General features: G+C 42.7%; 2 protein-coding genes across 4 annotated transcripts in view; both read right to left on the bottom strand.

The window, feature by feature from the left end:
• mpp2b (membrane protein, palmitoylated 2b (MAGUK p55 subfamily member 2)) overlaps positions 1-10546 on the bottom strand; it is a 40114-nt gene extending 29568 nt beyond the window's left edge. The window contains exons 1-2 of one of the 2 annotated variants that reach the window (XM_034570662.1): positions 10220-10546; positions 1402-1481 (exon numbers count right to left, since the gene is read on the bottom strand). In XM_034570662.1, coding sequence (XP_034426553.1) covers positions 1402-1432 — 31 coding nt within the window. In that variant the 5' untranslated portion in view covers positions 1433-1481; positions 10220-10546. Of the gene's footprint in view, positions 1-1401; positions 1482-1571; positions 1591-10219 lie in introns of those variants that run through there. The other variant, XM_034570663.1, reaches the window with a different exon arrangement.
• An 87-nt stretch (positions 10547-10633) lies between these two features.
• Positions 10634-13982, bottom strand: pyyb (peptide YYb). Of its 2 annotated transcripts, none has more exons than XM_034570163.1 (4): positions 13740-13974; positions 13305-13492; positions 11612-11692; positions 10634-10866 (listed from the first exon to the last, which is right to left on the bottom strand). In XM_034570163.1, the coding sequence occupies exons 2-4, from the start codon at positions 13490-13492 to the stop codon at positions 10842-10844; spliced, it is 294 nt and encodes a 97-aa protein (XP_034426054.1). In that variant the 5' UTR covers positions 13740-13974; the 3' UTR covers positions 10634-10841. The 2 variants fall into 2 exon arrangements, with proteins under 2 accessions (XP_034426054.1, XP_034426055.1); XM_034570164.1 differs by having other exon boundaries at positions 10730-10866; positions 13736-13982.
• Positions 13983-14622: the final 640 nt, after the last annotated feature.

Here is a 14622-nt window from a genome sequence, read left to right as displayed (position 1 = left end):
TACCTGATGACCTCCCCCCTCTCTCTCTCACCAAAATGACACTACACTGTTGCGCGGTGCACACTCTCTTTAAAAGGGAAGTTTAAACAATGTCTGGTTGGTTAAGTCAATCCCTGCCACTAACACACCCAGTACACCTCAATGTCCCCCTGTTTCCAGATGCTTCAGGTTTATCCTGTCACCAAAATACAAAATGCGCACAGTCACATTCCGTGGGTCATGGCGGTCCATATGTTTTTATTGATTAGTAATTCCAAACGTTTACACCAGTGTCCTCAGAGTCAATGTAAACAGTGTGTGTCAAACTAAAGCCCATTATAGAGGCTGCATCATGTGATTAAGTGAAACGTTTAATCTCTTATCCAAGAGGCTTCTTCAGTTCAGTTCAGTTCCACAGGTAAAGAACAGATTCATATCTCATGGCCCTGAGTTATTTATTTCGCTCCCACGCGTTATTATGTTGTTGTTACGTAATATATTTTTTCCCCCAAATGTCACCAGGGGGCTCCGTAACTTAAACATTCACACAATCAGATTTTTTTTACCAGTTTTCCTTCCTGCATTTAGCAGCTGTTTGTTCTCCTGGTATTTTTCTAGCATAACAGTTTGCCCCATGTTGTGAATTATGCGGCTCGGCTGTCAGTTCACTTGTCCGTGTCTGTGATTGGTCATATGCAGTAAACACCGCCCCTTTTATGTCCAGGCGCTCAGATCTTAATGAGGTAAACATGAGTTGACAACCAGATTCTTGTGACCACTTAGTCTGATTCAGATTTTTCAAGTTCACCCGGATATTGGAAAGATATCGAAAAGATATCGGAAAAAGATATCGGAAAGATATCCTGGGTATGTTGAACTTGCTTCGTAGTACAGGCCACTAATTGCTGAAGTTACACATCGCACCTTTATCATTAGAAATACTATTAAGTTCAAATTATTTTGATAGAAAACACCCCTTCTTCAAATAAACATCCATTTATTCACAAAAAAGGTTGAAAAGGGTAAAAACAGAGCTCTTGTAACTATAATTGACAAACTACCCATGCAAAACTACCCATTAACTCTGATGAGTCATTATCAATAGTAAACGACTCACTAAATGCTTGTGTGTGTGTGTGTGCATTTTTTTTTTATCACTGGCTACGGCTGCAGATCTGAAGGGCCTTTGTGCCTGAGTGGAGGACAGGGAAGGATACAACAGCAAATCCTTTGAGGCATGACTGATCCAAGACTGAGGTTTTAGCACTCTATTAGCCAGCTCATTAGGTCACATTAGAACTTGAGAGATGAGATACATGTCCTGGGTGCTGGAATAACCACAAACCATTCAGTGTCTCCACACACACAGACACACACACACACAAAACGATACCCTCATCACAGCAAGACCGAGCCACTTACCCGAGTCGGAGCTGGATGTTGCCACAGGCATTTTGAAAATTGGTTCCTCCCTGTATCCTCCACAAAAAGCGTTCGATCAACTGCAATGAAAAAAGAGAAGAAAAAGAGTGAGGGGAGTTGCACAGAGAACATTAAAGAAGTATTTTGAATAAGAATGGATAACCCCATACAGAGGCAGAATTAAGGCTGAAACAAGAGATGGTGGAAGGTAGAGTTGTGCTGTCAGGGTGAGTCCCTCAAAGTTCCACTCACAGGGATCAGTGGACGCCTTAATGCAGCGATGGAAAAGAAAACAAATCCTTCTGTGTAAAGTACTTGTGCACACAGATCATTCCTAATTCATCTAATCAAGCTCCCACACACGACAACTGGTATCTAACTTTATTAATACCCCAAAAATAGAATTACCAGTTGCTCTGGAAACACCCAAACAGTTTTAGCCATCGCTTCCGTCAGGAATATTTTTAGCAACAGTTGGAAAGAAGGCGGGCGAGTGAGTGGGCAGGCCAGCTAACATTAGCTCACAGAGGATCTCTGTTGATTCTAATTGATCCATTTAACATGAGGCCGCGAGAGAAAGCAACAAACATCACAGGCGAAACAGAGGAGGACTAAGCATCTGTTGTCCTGCAGATCAAACACTGGCTTATCAGGTGAAGTGGAGCTGTGAAAAACACACACACAGGGAATGGCAAATATGAGCTAAAGGAGAGTGTGTTGGTGACAGACAGAACCGGCAATCAATGGTGAAGAGAAAGACAGAAGAAAATACAAGATGGATGAGGAGAAAACTGTCAGGCAGAAAGCTTTTAGCTGTGAGGAAACATAAGGCGTGTGTGTGTGTGTGTGTGTGTGTGTGTGTGTGTGTGTGTGTGTGTGTGTGTGTGTGTGTGTGTGTGTGTGTGTGTGTGTGTGTGTGTGTGTGTGTGTGTGTGTGTGTGTGTGAGCGGGGAAGGGGGGGTTACGTCGACAAGAACAATGGCGAGGAGGAAAAGAGTGCAGCTGACGAGGGAGACTGTTGTATCCAAGGATGCTAATTCCTGGTTGCCATGACAATAGCGATCTATGGTGGAGCCGGTGCCGTGGTGGCCAAAACCCTGCAATGTCACCACAGGGTCACTGTGTGTGGATGTGTGTGTATGACAACCTCATCATCACTGATTGGATTTGTAGCGATGAAGGAGCACTTAATGGCCAAATGGGGGCGCTAATGTTCAAAATGACTGCTGTATTCTAAATGCCATGTCTGCCCTCTGATGTCACTTATTCAATAAACTGAATTAATTAATTTTCTTCCTTCAGATGGCGTCACTTTTCTCTTCAACTACAGAGCAGCTCATATTCCTTAACTGGTGTCCTGGGTGACATTTTTCATGGAGACAGATTATTTTTAATCACTCTCATATTTCTCCTCCGCAGCCTTTCAGTGGTCATTAAACACAAATATCAAAAGGTCTTCAAGCCCAGTGCTGTGTCATCTTAATAATTTGTTCTCTGCACAGATTTAGAAATTCTCCCGAATCCTATTTGTTCAGATACTTGAAAGGCTGTGGTTTTGTGTCCAAGCATTTCATCAACACCTCCTGGGGCACCAGTTAAATATTCATTTTGTTCACAGGCATATTTCAGTCATGATCCAAAGATACTGATCCACCACAGTCAGGGATGCCTGGAGATGCATTGGAGCTTGAGTTCTGGAACTACTACTTCAAACCGTCATCGCAATACAGGTTGGAATAGTTAATTTCAAGATATTTAATAAACTTTATTACTCTTATGACAGCTTAGCTTTAGATTTATTCCTCTGCAAAACTACTTTCCGTCAGCCATTAATCCTTGCAATAACCTGGTTCATTCTGCTTTATGTTTTGATCATGGCCATGTTTTTTAGTAATCCATGTTTAACTATCTTTGTCTAATGTAGTTAATCTATTTCTCCTAACACACAGACATGTCACGTTTGTAATATTACGACATAAACTCAGGGTAACTGATTGTGTAGGAGTAGATGATTTCATTATGTTTTTGAGGATATGAAAGTTCTTATTTTTCCTCTATCTCTAGGCTGCATGGTTTCCTTTCACTATCCACGATGAGCGAGACAGACGATAACTTGTTTAACAGCTGTGAAACTGTTGCCGCCGCTGTGACACTGAAGCAAATTCTCTCCGATGCTGAAGGACCCAGCGCTTTCTACAAAACTGATCTTTGCGGATCAGGACCTTAATACCGCATACCAGTCCCCCGGGCTTACCCGTGGCATCCCGTGTTTGCACTGTGAAATGAGCTTGTTAAAAGTATGCAGAGACCACACGGCAGCTAAGAAGTCAAAGCCGATTGCAGCGGGACTTGGCTGTGCCAGAGCTGGACTGACACACTTGGAGGAGGGGCATCATCCTCTCTGCCCTCTGCCACTCACACATGACTCCGATATTATTGACAGGGTAGAATTAGGAAACATCTAATAACGGTGCAATTATCGCCGTTGGTGGCATTTACTTAGTGATTGGTGACAATTTCTGGCAGAAAAGTGTGGACTTGCAACCTGTTATCAAGCTCTATGATCAGGGATTTAACAAGTATTCTCAAAAGCGTGATCGAGACTTGTTGAGAGATCCTTCATATTGTTATTTTCACATAACTTGTTTTTCTGCTGCAGAAGGAAAAAGACCCTGCAGTTGTTGGTCAGTCTGTCTCTACTGCGATATCTTGTATATGTAAACACTGTGATTTTCACTCTGTGTCTATTAGTTAAACCCCACACACATGCAATTACACAAAAAGACGAGATGCTCCGATACCGAAACCAGCATCAGCCCTGCCAAAAATGCTGGGTCGGGCATCAGCAAGGATGGAAATCTATGTACCGATCCGATACCATGGTTTAAAAGTTTATTAGCTTCTTCAACACTGCAGTTGTGCTGTACTGCCACTGGCAAGTACTGTTTTATTAGAGCAACAAAGAAGAAGGTAATGCAGCGTTAGTCAGAGCAAGCTAAAATGTCAGCAATTTGGAAATATCATCATCACTTTCATGCAGCGTTAGCAGCACACAGCTGTTAAAATACACAATTTTTTTCTAAATGCACTAGTATTGGTACTCTGTAGCGGCTGATATGCAAAGTCCAGGCATAAGAATCAATATCCAGAAGGGAAAGATGGTATCGGAACATAACGCATCACATTTGCAGACGTGCGATCATCTCTACAGTCAATCTGTTAAAAAAAAAAAGAGTCCAGCTGGGTGTGCATGTGTTTGGTGTGTGTGCACGAACGATGATCTATAATTATATTTTTACACATTTTCGATGGCAACTATCCCTTACCACTGTAACAATACGCCTAGTTTAAATTCCTGCAAGGGCTAAGTCTTACATAACCAGTAACAAGGGCAAAGGTCGAGGCTCTGTTGCCTTAAAATATCCCTGAAATTCTACAGAATAAATGCTACAACCTGTATTTTTTCACTTTGAGCTTGCATGGTCTCTTTCTACTATTCATTGAGGATTGTGACTTATTTAATTTAAAGAATTTTGGAATTTTGCCTGCAAGGACTACAAGCCCGCACTCAAAGAAACCCATGTACTGTGGCCAATCATTTCATCACACACACTGTATTTCTCTATCAGCGAGGATCCCCAGCAATCGTATCTATTGCGTGAAGGTTAGACTGGCAGACGTGGCAAAGAGCTGCAAATAAAACCTGCAGCCAAAGACCCTTTTTTTGGCTGGAGAAAAGCATCTTCCAGCACATTTTGCCCTGAAGCAATGATATAAGTGGCAGCCCAGGTGTTTGTATTTCAAGTGTAAAACGCCTCGAGCTGTTCCCACAGTGAGGCTGCATTAAGGCCGGTAAACATGCTTACACACACAGACTAACACACATCAGTGACCAAACAAGTCTTAATCCACACATGCAGCCTGGCGTCAGGCCTATAAATAACCCTGTGCTCCCACAGGTTCAGCTCCTCTCATTACTTTACAAGGGAAAAACTGTTGTATCCAAGACAACCATGAGCAGCTCCTCGCTTTTTTTCCCCCGGTGCTTTGCCATGGCAACAAGGGAAAATGCGTAAAATAATAATAAGTTGGAGCTAAAATTGGATCTTCAATACAGACTCGCTCTTTATCTGAGGAAATGGTTTCCTATCCACGCAACAGTTAAAGGAATTTCACACAACACGTCAGGGAATCAGATTTAACAGCTGACAAACCAAAAGTAACCTACTGCTGTTACAGCACGTCTACAAATGACGTCTGCAATGAAATCAGGCAATATTTTCAACTGTGATTTCAAACCTGTTGTGTTTATGCAAGAAATGTTCAATTCTAGAGCTAGAGAAAATGTGCCAATTCACGATGGCTTATTCAATACAATGAATAGCTTCCTTAGAAAGAGTTAATCCTGTCAGAGTTTACACTGTTCTTACAAAAACAATGAAATGTCACTTAAGAGGCTTTGTGGAAACATAGGAGCTGTTTTAGTACCTTCTCCTGATGAGAGAACCACAATGTTTATGCTTTCTTGTCAGACTAAACCCTAAACTCCTTCTCTAAAAGACAGTGTAAAGCAGTTCACTCCGTCTCGCCTGCTGATGCTTACATCAACACACAAGTCAGTCAAGACAAATGCCTCTACAAATCCAAACTGCACACTGCTGTGTATTGAATGACAGCATGCATTTAAAAGCAAGTTTAAGGCAGTCGGTGCAGCATGGTCGAAAGGTTTCAAAAATCAAGGTCTACATGCACACTCACGCACAACATGTGCTTCTCCTCGACGCAGATTGAGCATAAAGTTACCAGGAAACCTTATTTTAACAAGCATTAGAAAATCTAACTACCAATCAATAACAGCGTCGATACTCATGAGCCACATGAACAACTCAGAGATCCTCAAACAGTAAGAAATCAAGAGTCAAGTTTGTTATCTCCTGTGTTATTAGTAGTGCTTTTTATTAATGTATCTTTTCTCTATTAAACTGGACCAAAGAATTGGCTATTTTCTTAGAAGCACGATGATACAAGTTTGACCACCGTCGCCAGATGAGAACAAGACATCTAATGAAATCTGATCGTCTCAGTGATGCGAGTCGTCCTCCTCCCTCGGCTCCACACAGATTGTGTAATTTGTGTAATTGGAATTAAATGTCATGTACATACCACTGAGAGGTTAAGTACTCAGGCAAAGTGCAGAGGGCCACTCCGGGGAAGCATCGACAATCACAACCCTGCCTGGATTTCATTACACGTCCTCTCCCCTATTTCTTTTCTTTCTTTTTGAGGAAGTTTCCACAATGGACTAAACCAAATGAATGTCAAAGTTTTTCAATGTCACTGAATCTCTCCGGGGGGAGATACCCCAATAAAACTGGGTTCCATAGAAAATACCCACTTTTATTACGTATAGTATATTTCAGGGATACTGCTGTAAAGATATTAAATGTCACGATGATGTAACTGCTTTCAAATGAATAGCTACATACAAGACTAAGGTTATGAATCACTATCTCATGTAAAGGACTATAAAGTGAGCTCAATGGCAAAATGAAATAAACATTTCAGACACTACTCAGGTTTTCTTCTCTGCGTTAAAACGTGTCATATCAACGTTGATTGGTGCCATACACTCGATAAAGAGTTGGTGCACATTATACTGAGCAGATTTCCCCACAACCCACAACTGAGGCTTGTTATTCAGACACATTTTAGTTTTCAAATCATACTGTACTCTCTTCTCTTATTTGTCTGCCGTTTTCTTTGATTCAGCACAAGCACAATGCAACCGGTTCCCTTTGTTTATTTTGGTGGCACGGCAGTATCATGATGGTATTACAACCAGTAAAATGAACGTCCTTGGAGGTGAAGATGAAAAGCATTCCTGCGAGCCGCTTCGGCTGCTTTTACTTCTTCTATTGTTTAATGCTGTCTCAACTTCTTGCAATCGGTCTGAAAGTCTAAACTATCCCCAAAAAAATCCCACTGCAAACAAACTGAACCATTGATCAGTTTGATCTGGACCGAGACCACTTCTTTAGTTTTTTTTGTCCGTGAATCTGCACCTTGGTCTGAGACACCCTTCACTGCTGTTATTTTGGTTTGGGCTGAACTGCAAAGTCTGAAGGTCCGGACCAAATATGATGATAGGTGTGAAAACCTGTTGGTCACACATACCTGAATGTGGCACAGGCAAACCTTCGACTCCCCTTCACTTCCAATCTGTGCGGGCGAGGAAGCTAATAAAACTTTCGCAGCATTGCTTTGCGTGAACTTGAGCTTTGGTTAACTTTGACGGGCGAAATTCACCTGCATCCGTGTATGTGTTACAATACACATCTTACAATGCATTGTGGGATACAATGAGTCCACTATAGAGGGTATAAAAAACATTCGGACAGCGCTACAAAATGGCAAAGTCAGTAGTGGGTGGTGAATGATTTCCAACACAGCAAGATTTTACAGCCATGCTAGCAGTTCTGTTAAGTAGTAAAGTGGTAAAGTAGCAAAGTGGTGCTTTGAGCTAAATGCTTATGTTAGCATGTTAGCATGCTCAAAACGTTAAATGCTGATGCCTAGAGCCACATTGCTGTATAGGCAGAACGGCTCAGCCTCTGTATACGGAGGTCTGTGCCCATGACGGTGAGGTGGCAGGTGTGAGAGTAAATGAGCCGGTCATTTTTATGAATGACACCACAGAGATTGGTGGAGAAAAGATGCTGAGGCTACATGAGCCGCTGCCGATTTATCTCCCGGTGGAATCGAGCGTGGACGGGCTCGACTTCTACAGCCTTCGTCTCTGCCAGCTACAGTTGATTACAATTCCTGCTTGATGCAGTAATGAATCACTCAAGTCCGTCAAAGCAGTAAAACTGGGGCAGCGTCATGGTCAAGCACCACTGGAGGCGTTCTTATGAAGGATGACACCAGGATGTCCTGACGAGGATCGGGGGTCACACGGGGACAGCTCTTTACATTTTTCTGGATGAGATACCACCGTAAAGGAGTCTTCCTCATTTCATCTTTCATACTAAATGTATTCAAATCTTCCTGTGGGAATCTGGAGTGAAGTGTCGAAGGAGCCTGACTTCCAGCAGAGTTCTTAAACCGTCGCCGAAGTGCGTTGACAATGTTTCTGTTGAGGTATAACCGGACCTGCTGATCTAGCAATCCCCAAAGCTCTCTGAAGCAGGGAAATTTATGGTAAACCTCCCACCTCCCAAACTGAAACTGATACAAAGGTTTAGTTTCTTTAATCCCAATGAAAAAGCCTCTGGAAATGAGACCTATCAGAGTGTGGTTTAAATCCAGCTGAGGGATTTTCATTTTGTTTTAACTATACATTCTACATCTTTAGGGGAAATAGTAAGAAATATAGTAAGAAGAGGTTTAATTTCATATGATGGCAACAAAATAACAATATCATTCAGTTCCTTTGTATAACAGATGCTCTACACACCTAAAAACACTTTGTATAGAACACAGCCCGTGACAAAGTTTAGGAAACATTATTATTTGCGGCTGCACTTTTGTCAAGGGCACAAGCCTAGAAAAAAGTTTTTATTTCACTGACATAAATCCCCGACCAAGTACACATTAAATCTTTAATCTCTTAGGCCTAATGTTGTAAGTTATAAACGTAATTTATGTGTAGAGCCTCACTACATAAACACAGTACATGTCTACTATCACTGAAAATACAGTAGCTTCTCTCTCCCTGGCAGAGGTCATTTAAATCCTTTCTCCACTGTGAAAAAACGTCCTCACGGTGTGACAGTTAAACAGAAGACAAAAAAATCACCACAAAGCACAAATGGTAAATGGACCGTATTTATTTATATAGAGCTGTTCCAGTCTAATCGGCCACTCAAAGCACTTTACAGTCACATTCACACAGTGCTTCTATACGCAGCACCTTTTCTATCACATTCATTCAGGTACCCTCAGCGCAGCTCTTTCCCAAAGACACAGACTGCAGTGGAACTGGAAGAGCCAGGCATCGAGCCACCACTAACCATCATTAGTGGCTGACCCGCTCTACCTCCTAACACACAGCCAGAACTGAGCAGCACCAGTTCAGCATTGTTTCAGTGAGTGAGTGCAACTTCAACTATTTCAACAACTTCAATATAAAAAAGTGAAAAGGGAACAAGTGTGGTTGAGAGCTTTCTGGATGGAAATATAATCACATATTTCTTTGTCTCGTATATTTGTCTTAACAATTAGAAAGACATACACAAGCATACACACATTTATACACACACACACATATATATTCGCACACAATTATATGTACAATTGGATACATATACACACACATATACTATTTGCTTTATTATGTTGTCACCTGTACACATCCACTATCTTATTCATTTCCATCCTCCCTACATCTCACTCTGTCCTGGCATGGTCCACATGTGCGTGTTCCCAGACAGAGTGCGCATGCGCAGTGAACAGACGTCCATCCTTCACCAACACTATTCTCTGATGACATGTTTATTCCACACACACACACACAGTGAGTGGGACCGTCACACACATGTTGGCTGTGTCTCACCTGAGGCCTCAGTACAGGTGGAAACAGCCTGAGGTCATTTCATCAAACCACACACACACACACACACACACACACACAGCTCTCCTCGATTACCTCAGTACAGTAAAAATGGAGCTGGAGTGAAGTGGGCTGAACCGTCGTGTGTGAGTCTCCCTCAGGGGACACGGAAAACCTGAGTGTGGCCACCTGACGAGTGCGGACCTCAGAGAAGACAGCTCGGGAACATGAACGCGTGAGAAATAAAATAGAGGTGGAGGCGCTCACCTGTTCTGCTGTGTCCGAGTGACGAGGATCCTCCAGAGGTGGTGTTCGATGCTCGGCAGGTCGGTGTGTGGGTGCGCGTGTGTGTGCGCGTGTGTCACTCCCACACACACACTGCTATCTTTAACCTAGAGGGGCTCGCGTGCGCTCACATATAGCTCCATTGATTCTCAGCTAACTGTGTGATCCGCTGCTGCCTCCGAACGACGAGAGGAACACGTCCGCCGCTGTGAGAAGTTCGAGTCCGTCTCCTGTCGTCAGCGTGTGAGCCCACACAGCAGCAGTGGTCACATTCAACCACCGTGCAGGTGCACACGGACACTTCCTGGGGCTGTAGCGACACCCAGCGGCAGCAAGAGCAAGTGCAAGCTCGTGAAGGCAGAATAAAGGACAAGAAAGCATGTGTGTGTGTGTTTAATACTTTTATTCCATTCAGGCTTTGTTGTAAAGTCATTGATTTTAATACAAATTATTTACATTTTTGGTCAACAGACAAATAGACGGTTTCATGCACGGTAAGTAATTTTGAAGATGCAGAGTCACAGAGTCCAGTGCACGTTTGTCTCTTGAGTCCCGGTGATGTTGTTTTTGTTTGGTCGTTGAGGAATCGAACCGTCGGGGTCTTTCACCACTGATCGGCGTAGTCCGAGCTGCAAGAGAGGAGATGTTGTCACGCTGCGTCGTTACATGGCCAATGATCTGCTGTACAGCCACAGTGAGAGGAGATGCCAACCAACTCTCACTTAAAGAACAGAAACAAGAAGCTACACAGCAGAGGACTTCCTCATATTCATACCTCCTCTCTTGCACTTACACTTTTAGACCAATATACACATACAGCCCTATATGCCACAAGTAAGTTTAAATAGTGGAAGAGGCGGATTTAGTGTGTTAAGTGTTTTTATGTTACATGTATCATCCTAAATTCAAACTGTTTGCTAATGGTAGATGAAGTATTGGTTGATTTTATGTAGGTCTCATTAAATTGCATCTTCATCCTTCATCAATAATGACAAACTGATGACTGTCACATTTAAAATCCTAATGTAGAACACTGCGTGGCTGATTAGATTCTTACCCTAATGTTTTTTTTCCTGAATACTGGATATTTGCCATTGATTCAGATACAAATATTATGTATAAGTATTGATTTTCTTATATATACATATATAAATATATCATTACCCACATTAAATCTCTCTATGAATTTTAATGTTTCATCCTGTGAATTTTTATTTCACTGGTTTTTCCAGCTTTAACAGATTCTCTTTCATTTCAGCCCACAAAATTCCATCAGTCGTCAGCTTCAGCATTAAACCTGCAGCGTGAAATCAGGATCCCGAAAAATGATCCATCGTGATTAACCAGAGATTTACTCTGATCGGCTTCTCTCACCGTGGTTCGGTTTCTTGGCTTGAATCGCCTCCGAACAGCAGCCACGCCACCGCCTGCTCGGGGGTTGACCTCTTCCCATACCTGCAGATTAAAAAAAAACAAACACCAGCATGTAATGACCGCAGTGCAACACTAATTGGAGACTCTCTCACGTGAAACCCCCTCTGTGCCCTCAGCAGTCACTCAGTCAGCATTTCACTGGCTGCTCTGGCGTGACCCCACCTGCTCATGTTATGAATTTCAACCACTGGACTATTTCTTTTTTCTTTTTTGAGACTCATCCAGCTGTGAAAAAGGCAACTTAGCTGCATGCACCCTGTCGAGGTTTCTCTCTTTATCAGCACTGCCTCTCTGCAGCCCAATCCAAAATGTCAACCATGCAATTATCTGACAGAGAAGGAGACTTTTCGAGTTCACTGCCCAGTGTCCAGCGAGGCAAACAACAAAACAAGCTCCTGCTACTTCAATGTAAAATCAATGCCTGGTCACTGAGTTAACCTTCTTTAGTGTGAGCGGCGAGGGGCTGCTCCGTGTGGTACGCAGTCTAATGGCAAATCAAGCCTCTTTAATTACAGAGCACGAGGGTTAATGGTGATGAGGCTGTGCTCAGCTTCCATCACTGCAGGAAAACGGTCGTTTCTCCAACAGAAGTCAACAGACCCCAGGGGCCACACAGAGGGGATCATGTGTTTATATAGAGCGATATAGCCATAAATGATATAAAGATAAAACTTCAATATTGATTATTATCACAATAAGTATCATATTATTAACTCTTCGTTATCAGAGAAAGCAGCAAAACATCTTAAATATCTGAGGTAAATCAATTATGTGTTGTAACTCCTCACATGGCAGCGCAATAAGCAAAATATCAATATATTGGACTTTTGGTGTATTGCTATTGATGAAAATTATTATTTATTGCTCGGCCCTTATTGGATTCTAGCTTTTTCATACATCTCGTAAAAAACTGTAAAACTGACGCCGTATTTTAGGCGCGACAGATAAGAAAGCAACCTTTGAGATTTAATTACAAGTTTACAATCTAAAATTTTAAAAAGTCCTCGCTATGTGTCAAAGGTCACGAGATTCTGAAAACCTACAAACATGGAGGCTGCGAATGATCCAGTCTTGATTCAGCTGCTAACAAAGAAAAGGAAATGATTTCCTTCTTTACAGGATCTTACTTCTCTGCGGTCTGAACTTTATTTACACATCAGAGGAAAACCAGCCTCCTGTCCTCTGCCTCATCATTTCCTACCACAACAAGAAATGCGTTATAACTTCAGTGCAATGACCCTAGAGTGCTCATTAGTGGCTCGGTGAAAGGACAAACTCTTTACCAGCAAAGGTGAAGTCGTAGGGTGAAAAACAGGACTTTTAAGAATGAATTCACATCATTATTGCCCATTTCATTGTCACACGAAGGGAGGTGGACACTCTCTGACCCAATATGATGAAAAGTCACCAATTCAAAAAAGCACTACACCTTCTCCGTCACTTATTAGTCTCTCAGTTAGTTTGTTGTTGTTTTTTTTCAGGTGCTTTTAGAGTTAATGATGCTCAAAAAAGCTGCTGTGGCTCTAATATCAAATCAACTCTGAACCCAGACACTGTAACCTCTACCTCACAGGAGACATGGAGAAATCTGAGTGTAACAGACGTGAGGCGCAGTTTGTTGGGTCTGACTCACCTCTGTCTGGTGATGAGGTTAACGTAATGCCTGACAGCCGCGTGGTACTTGGCCCACTCCGCCGGTGAGGCGTTGCCCCCCGGACTCTCCGGTTTGGGAGGGTAGGCGTCCGCCAAGCTGCTCCAGCACACCAGCAGGCACAGGACGAGCGCTGCGAGCGTCATCCACGATCTCAACATGTTGGCCATCTGAGGAGAAAGAGAAACACCAGGACGTGATTTCACTTTTAAAGAAAAAAACCTTGAATAAACTTTAGCTACAGACAAATTTATGTGAGGATTCTGTTCCATTTTACGCAGATACCTTCGTGCGTAAAAGTGTTCCAAAGATTATAAAAACACATTAGCCGACATGAATTTCATCAAATTACATCTACAGATGATCCGGTTAAAAAGTCAACATGCAGCAAAGTAATATTAAAGTGCGCAGACTCACTTTTTGACAGTTGTCTCTCGGTGCGGTTCACTTCGCTGGTGCCCCTGTGGTGTCGCTCTCCTCTCGGCTCTCGCGGTTATATATGGTGTGGGATGGATACCTGATGCGCACTGAGACACACGTGACCACACCCCTCGTTGTTTCCTCCAGCACCATCGATCAATGGGTCACTTATCTGTGAGAGAAGCTGGATGACGAGCTGACAGCTGAACTTCACTCTCTGGCTTAGTGGAGGTTAATTTTTCACAATAAAATAAGGTAAAAGGGCTCTTTTCTCCAAGTACTTCAATATCAGGTTTTAAATGTGTACTTACTGCCTTTTATTGTAGACTGCTGTTGATTTTAAGATGAAATTGAATGAGTTGTAAACGTGTAATTTGCACCACATGATGGTACAAGGAACACACAGATGAGAAAGGGTTTCCTCCCCTTTCAGCACCACCAACAGCTCCAGGGCGCAGCCACAGTCCCAGTGTTATAGTCTCAGACCAGTAAGCTTCATGTCTACACTTGGAAATCCAACCTGCACTTATCCACATTAAAGTTATGTCTTCCAGTAAACAGGCTTATTGAGCTGCACCGTGGCTCAGACTAGAGCTCAGAAAGCACAACACACCAGCCACACACACACACACACACACACACACACACACACACACACACACACACACACACACACACACACACACACACACACACACACACACACACACACACAGTGACCCTTCACACTTGAAATAATAAGCCGGCACAGAAACCATCATGCATCAGCAATTGGAGAGAGATGGGGTGAGTGACCTGAAAACACATTACAGCAGGTATCACAGACCGAAGCTGGAGTCGCTCACCACTTCTTCATTCCTCATGATTTCTGGATTTTTTT

The sequence above is a fragment of the Hippoglossus hippoglossus genome, chromosome 19 (genome assembly GCF_009819705.1).
Source record: "Hippoglossus hippoglossus isolate fHipHip1 chromosome 19, fHipHip1.pri, whole genome shotgun sequence".
Lineage (NCBI taxonomy): Eukaryota > Metazoa > Chordata > Actinopteri > Pleuronectiformes > Pleuronectidae > Hippoglossus > Hippoglossus hippoglossus.
The sequence above is the reverse complement of the archived record's forward strand: the minus strand, read 5'-3'. Positions and strand labels throughout refer to the sequence as shown.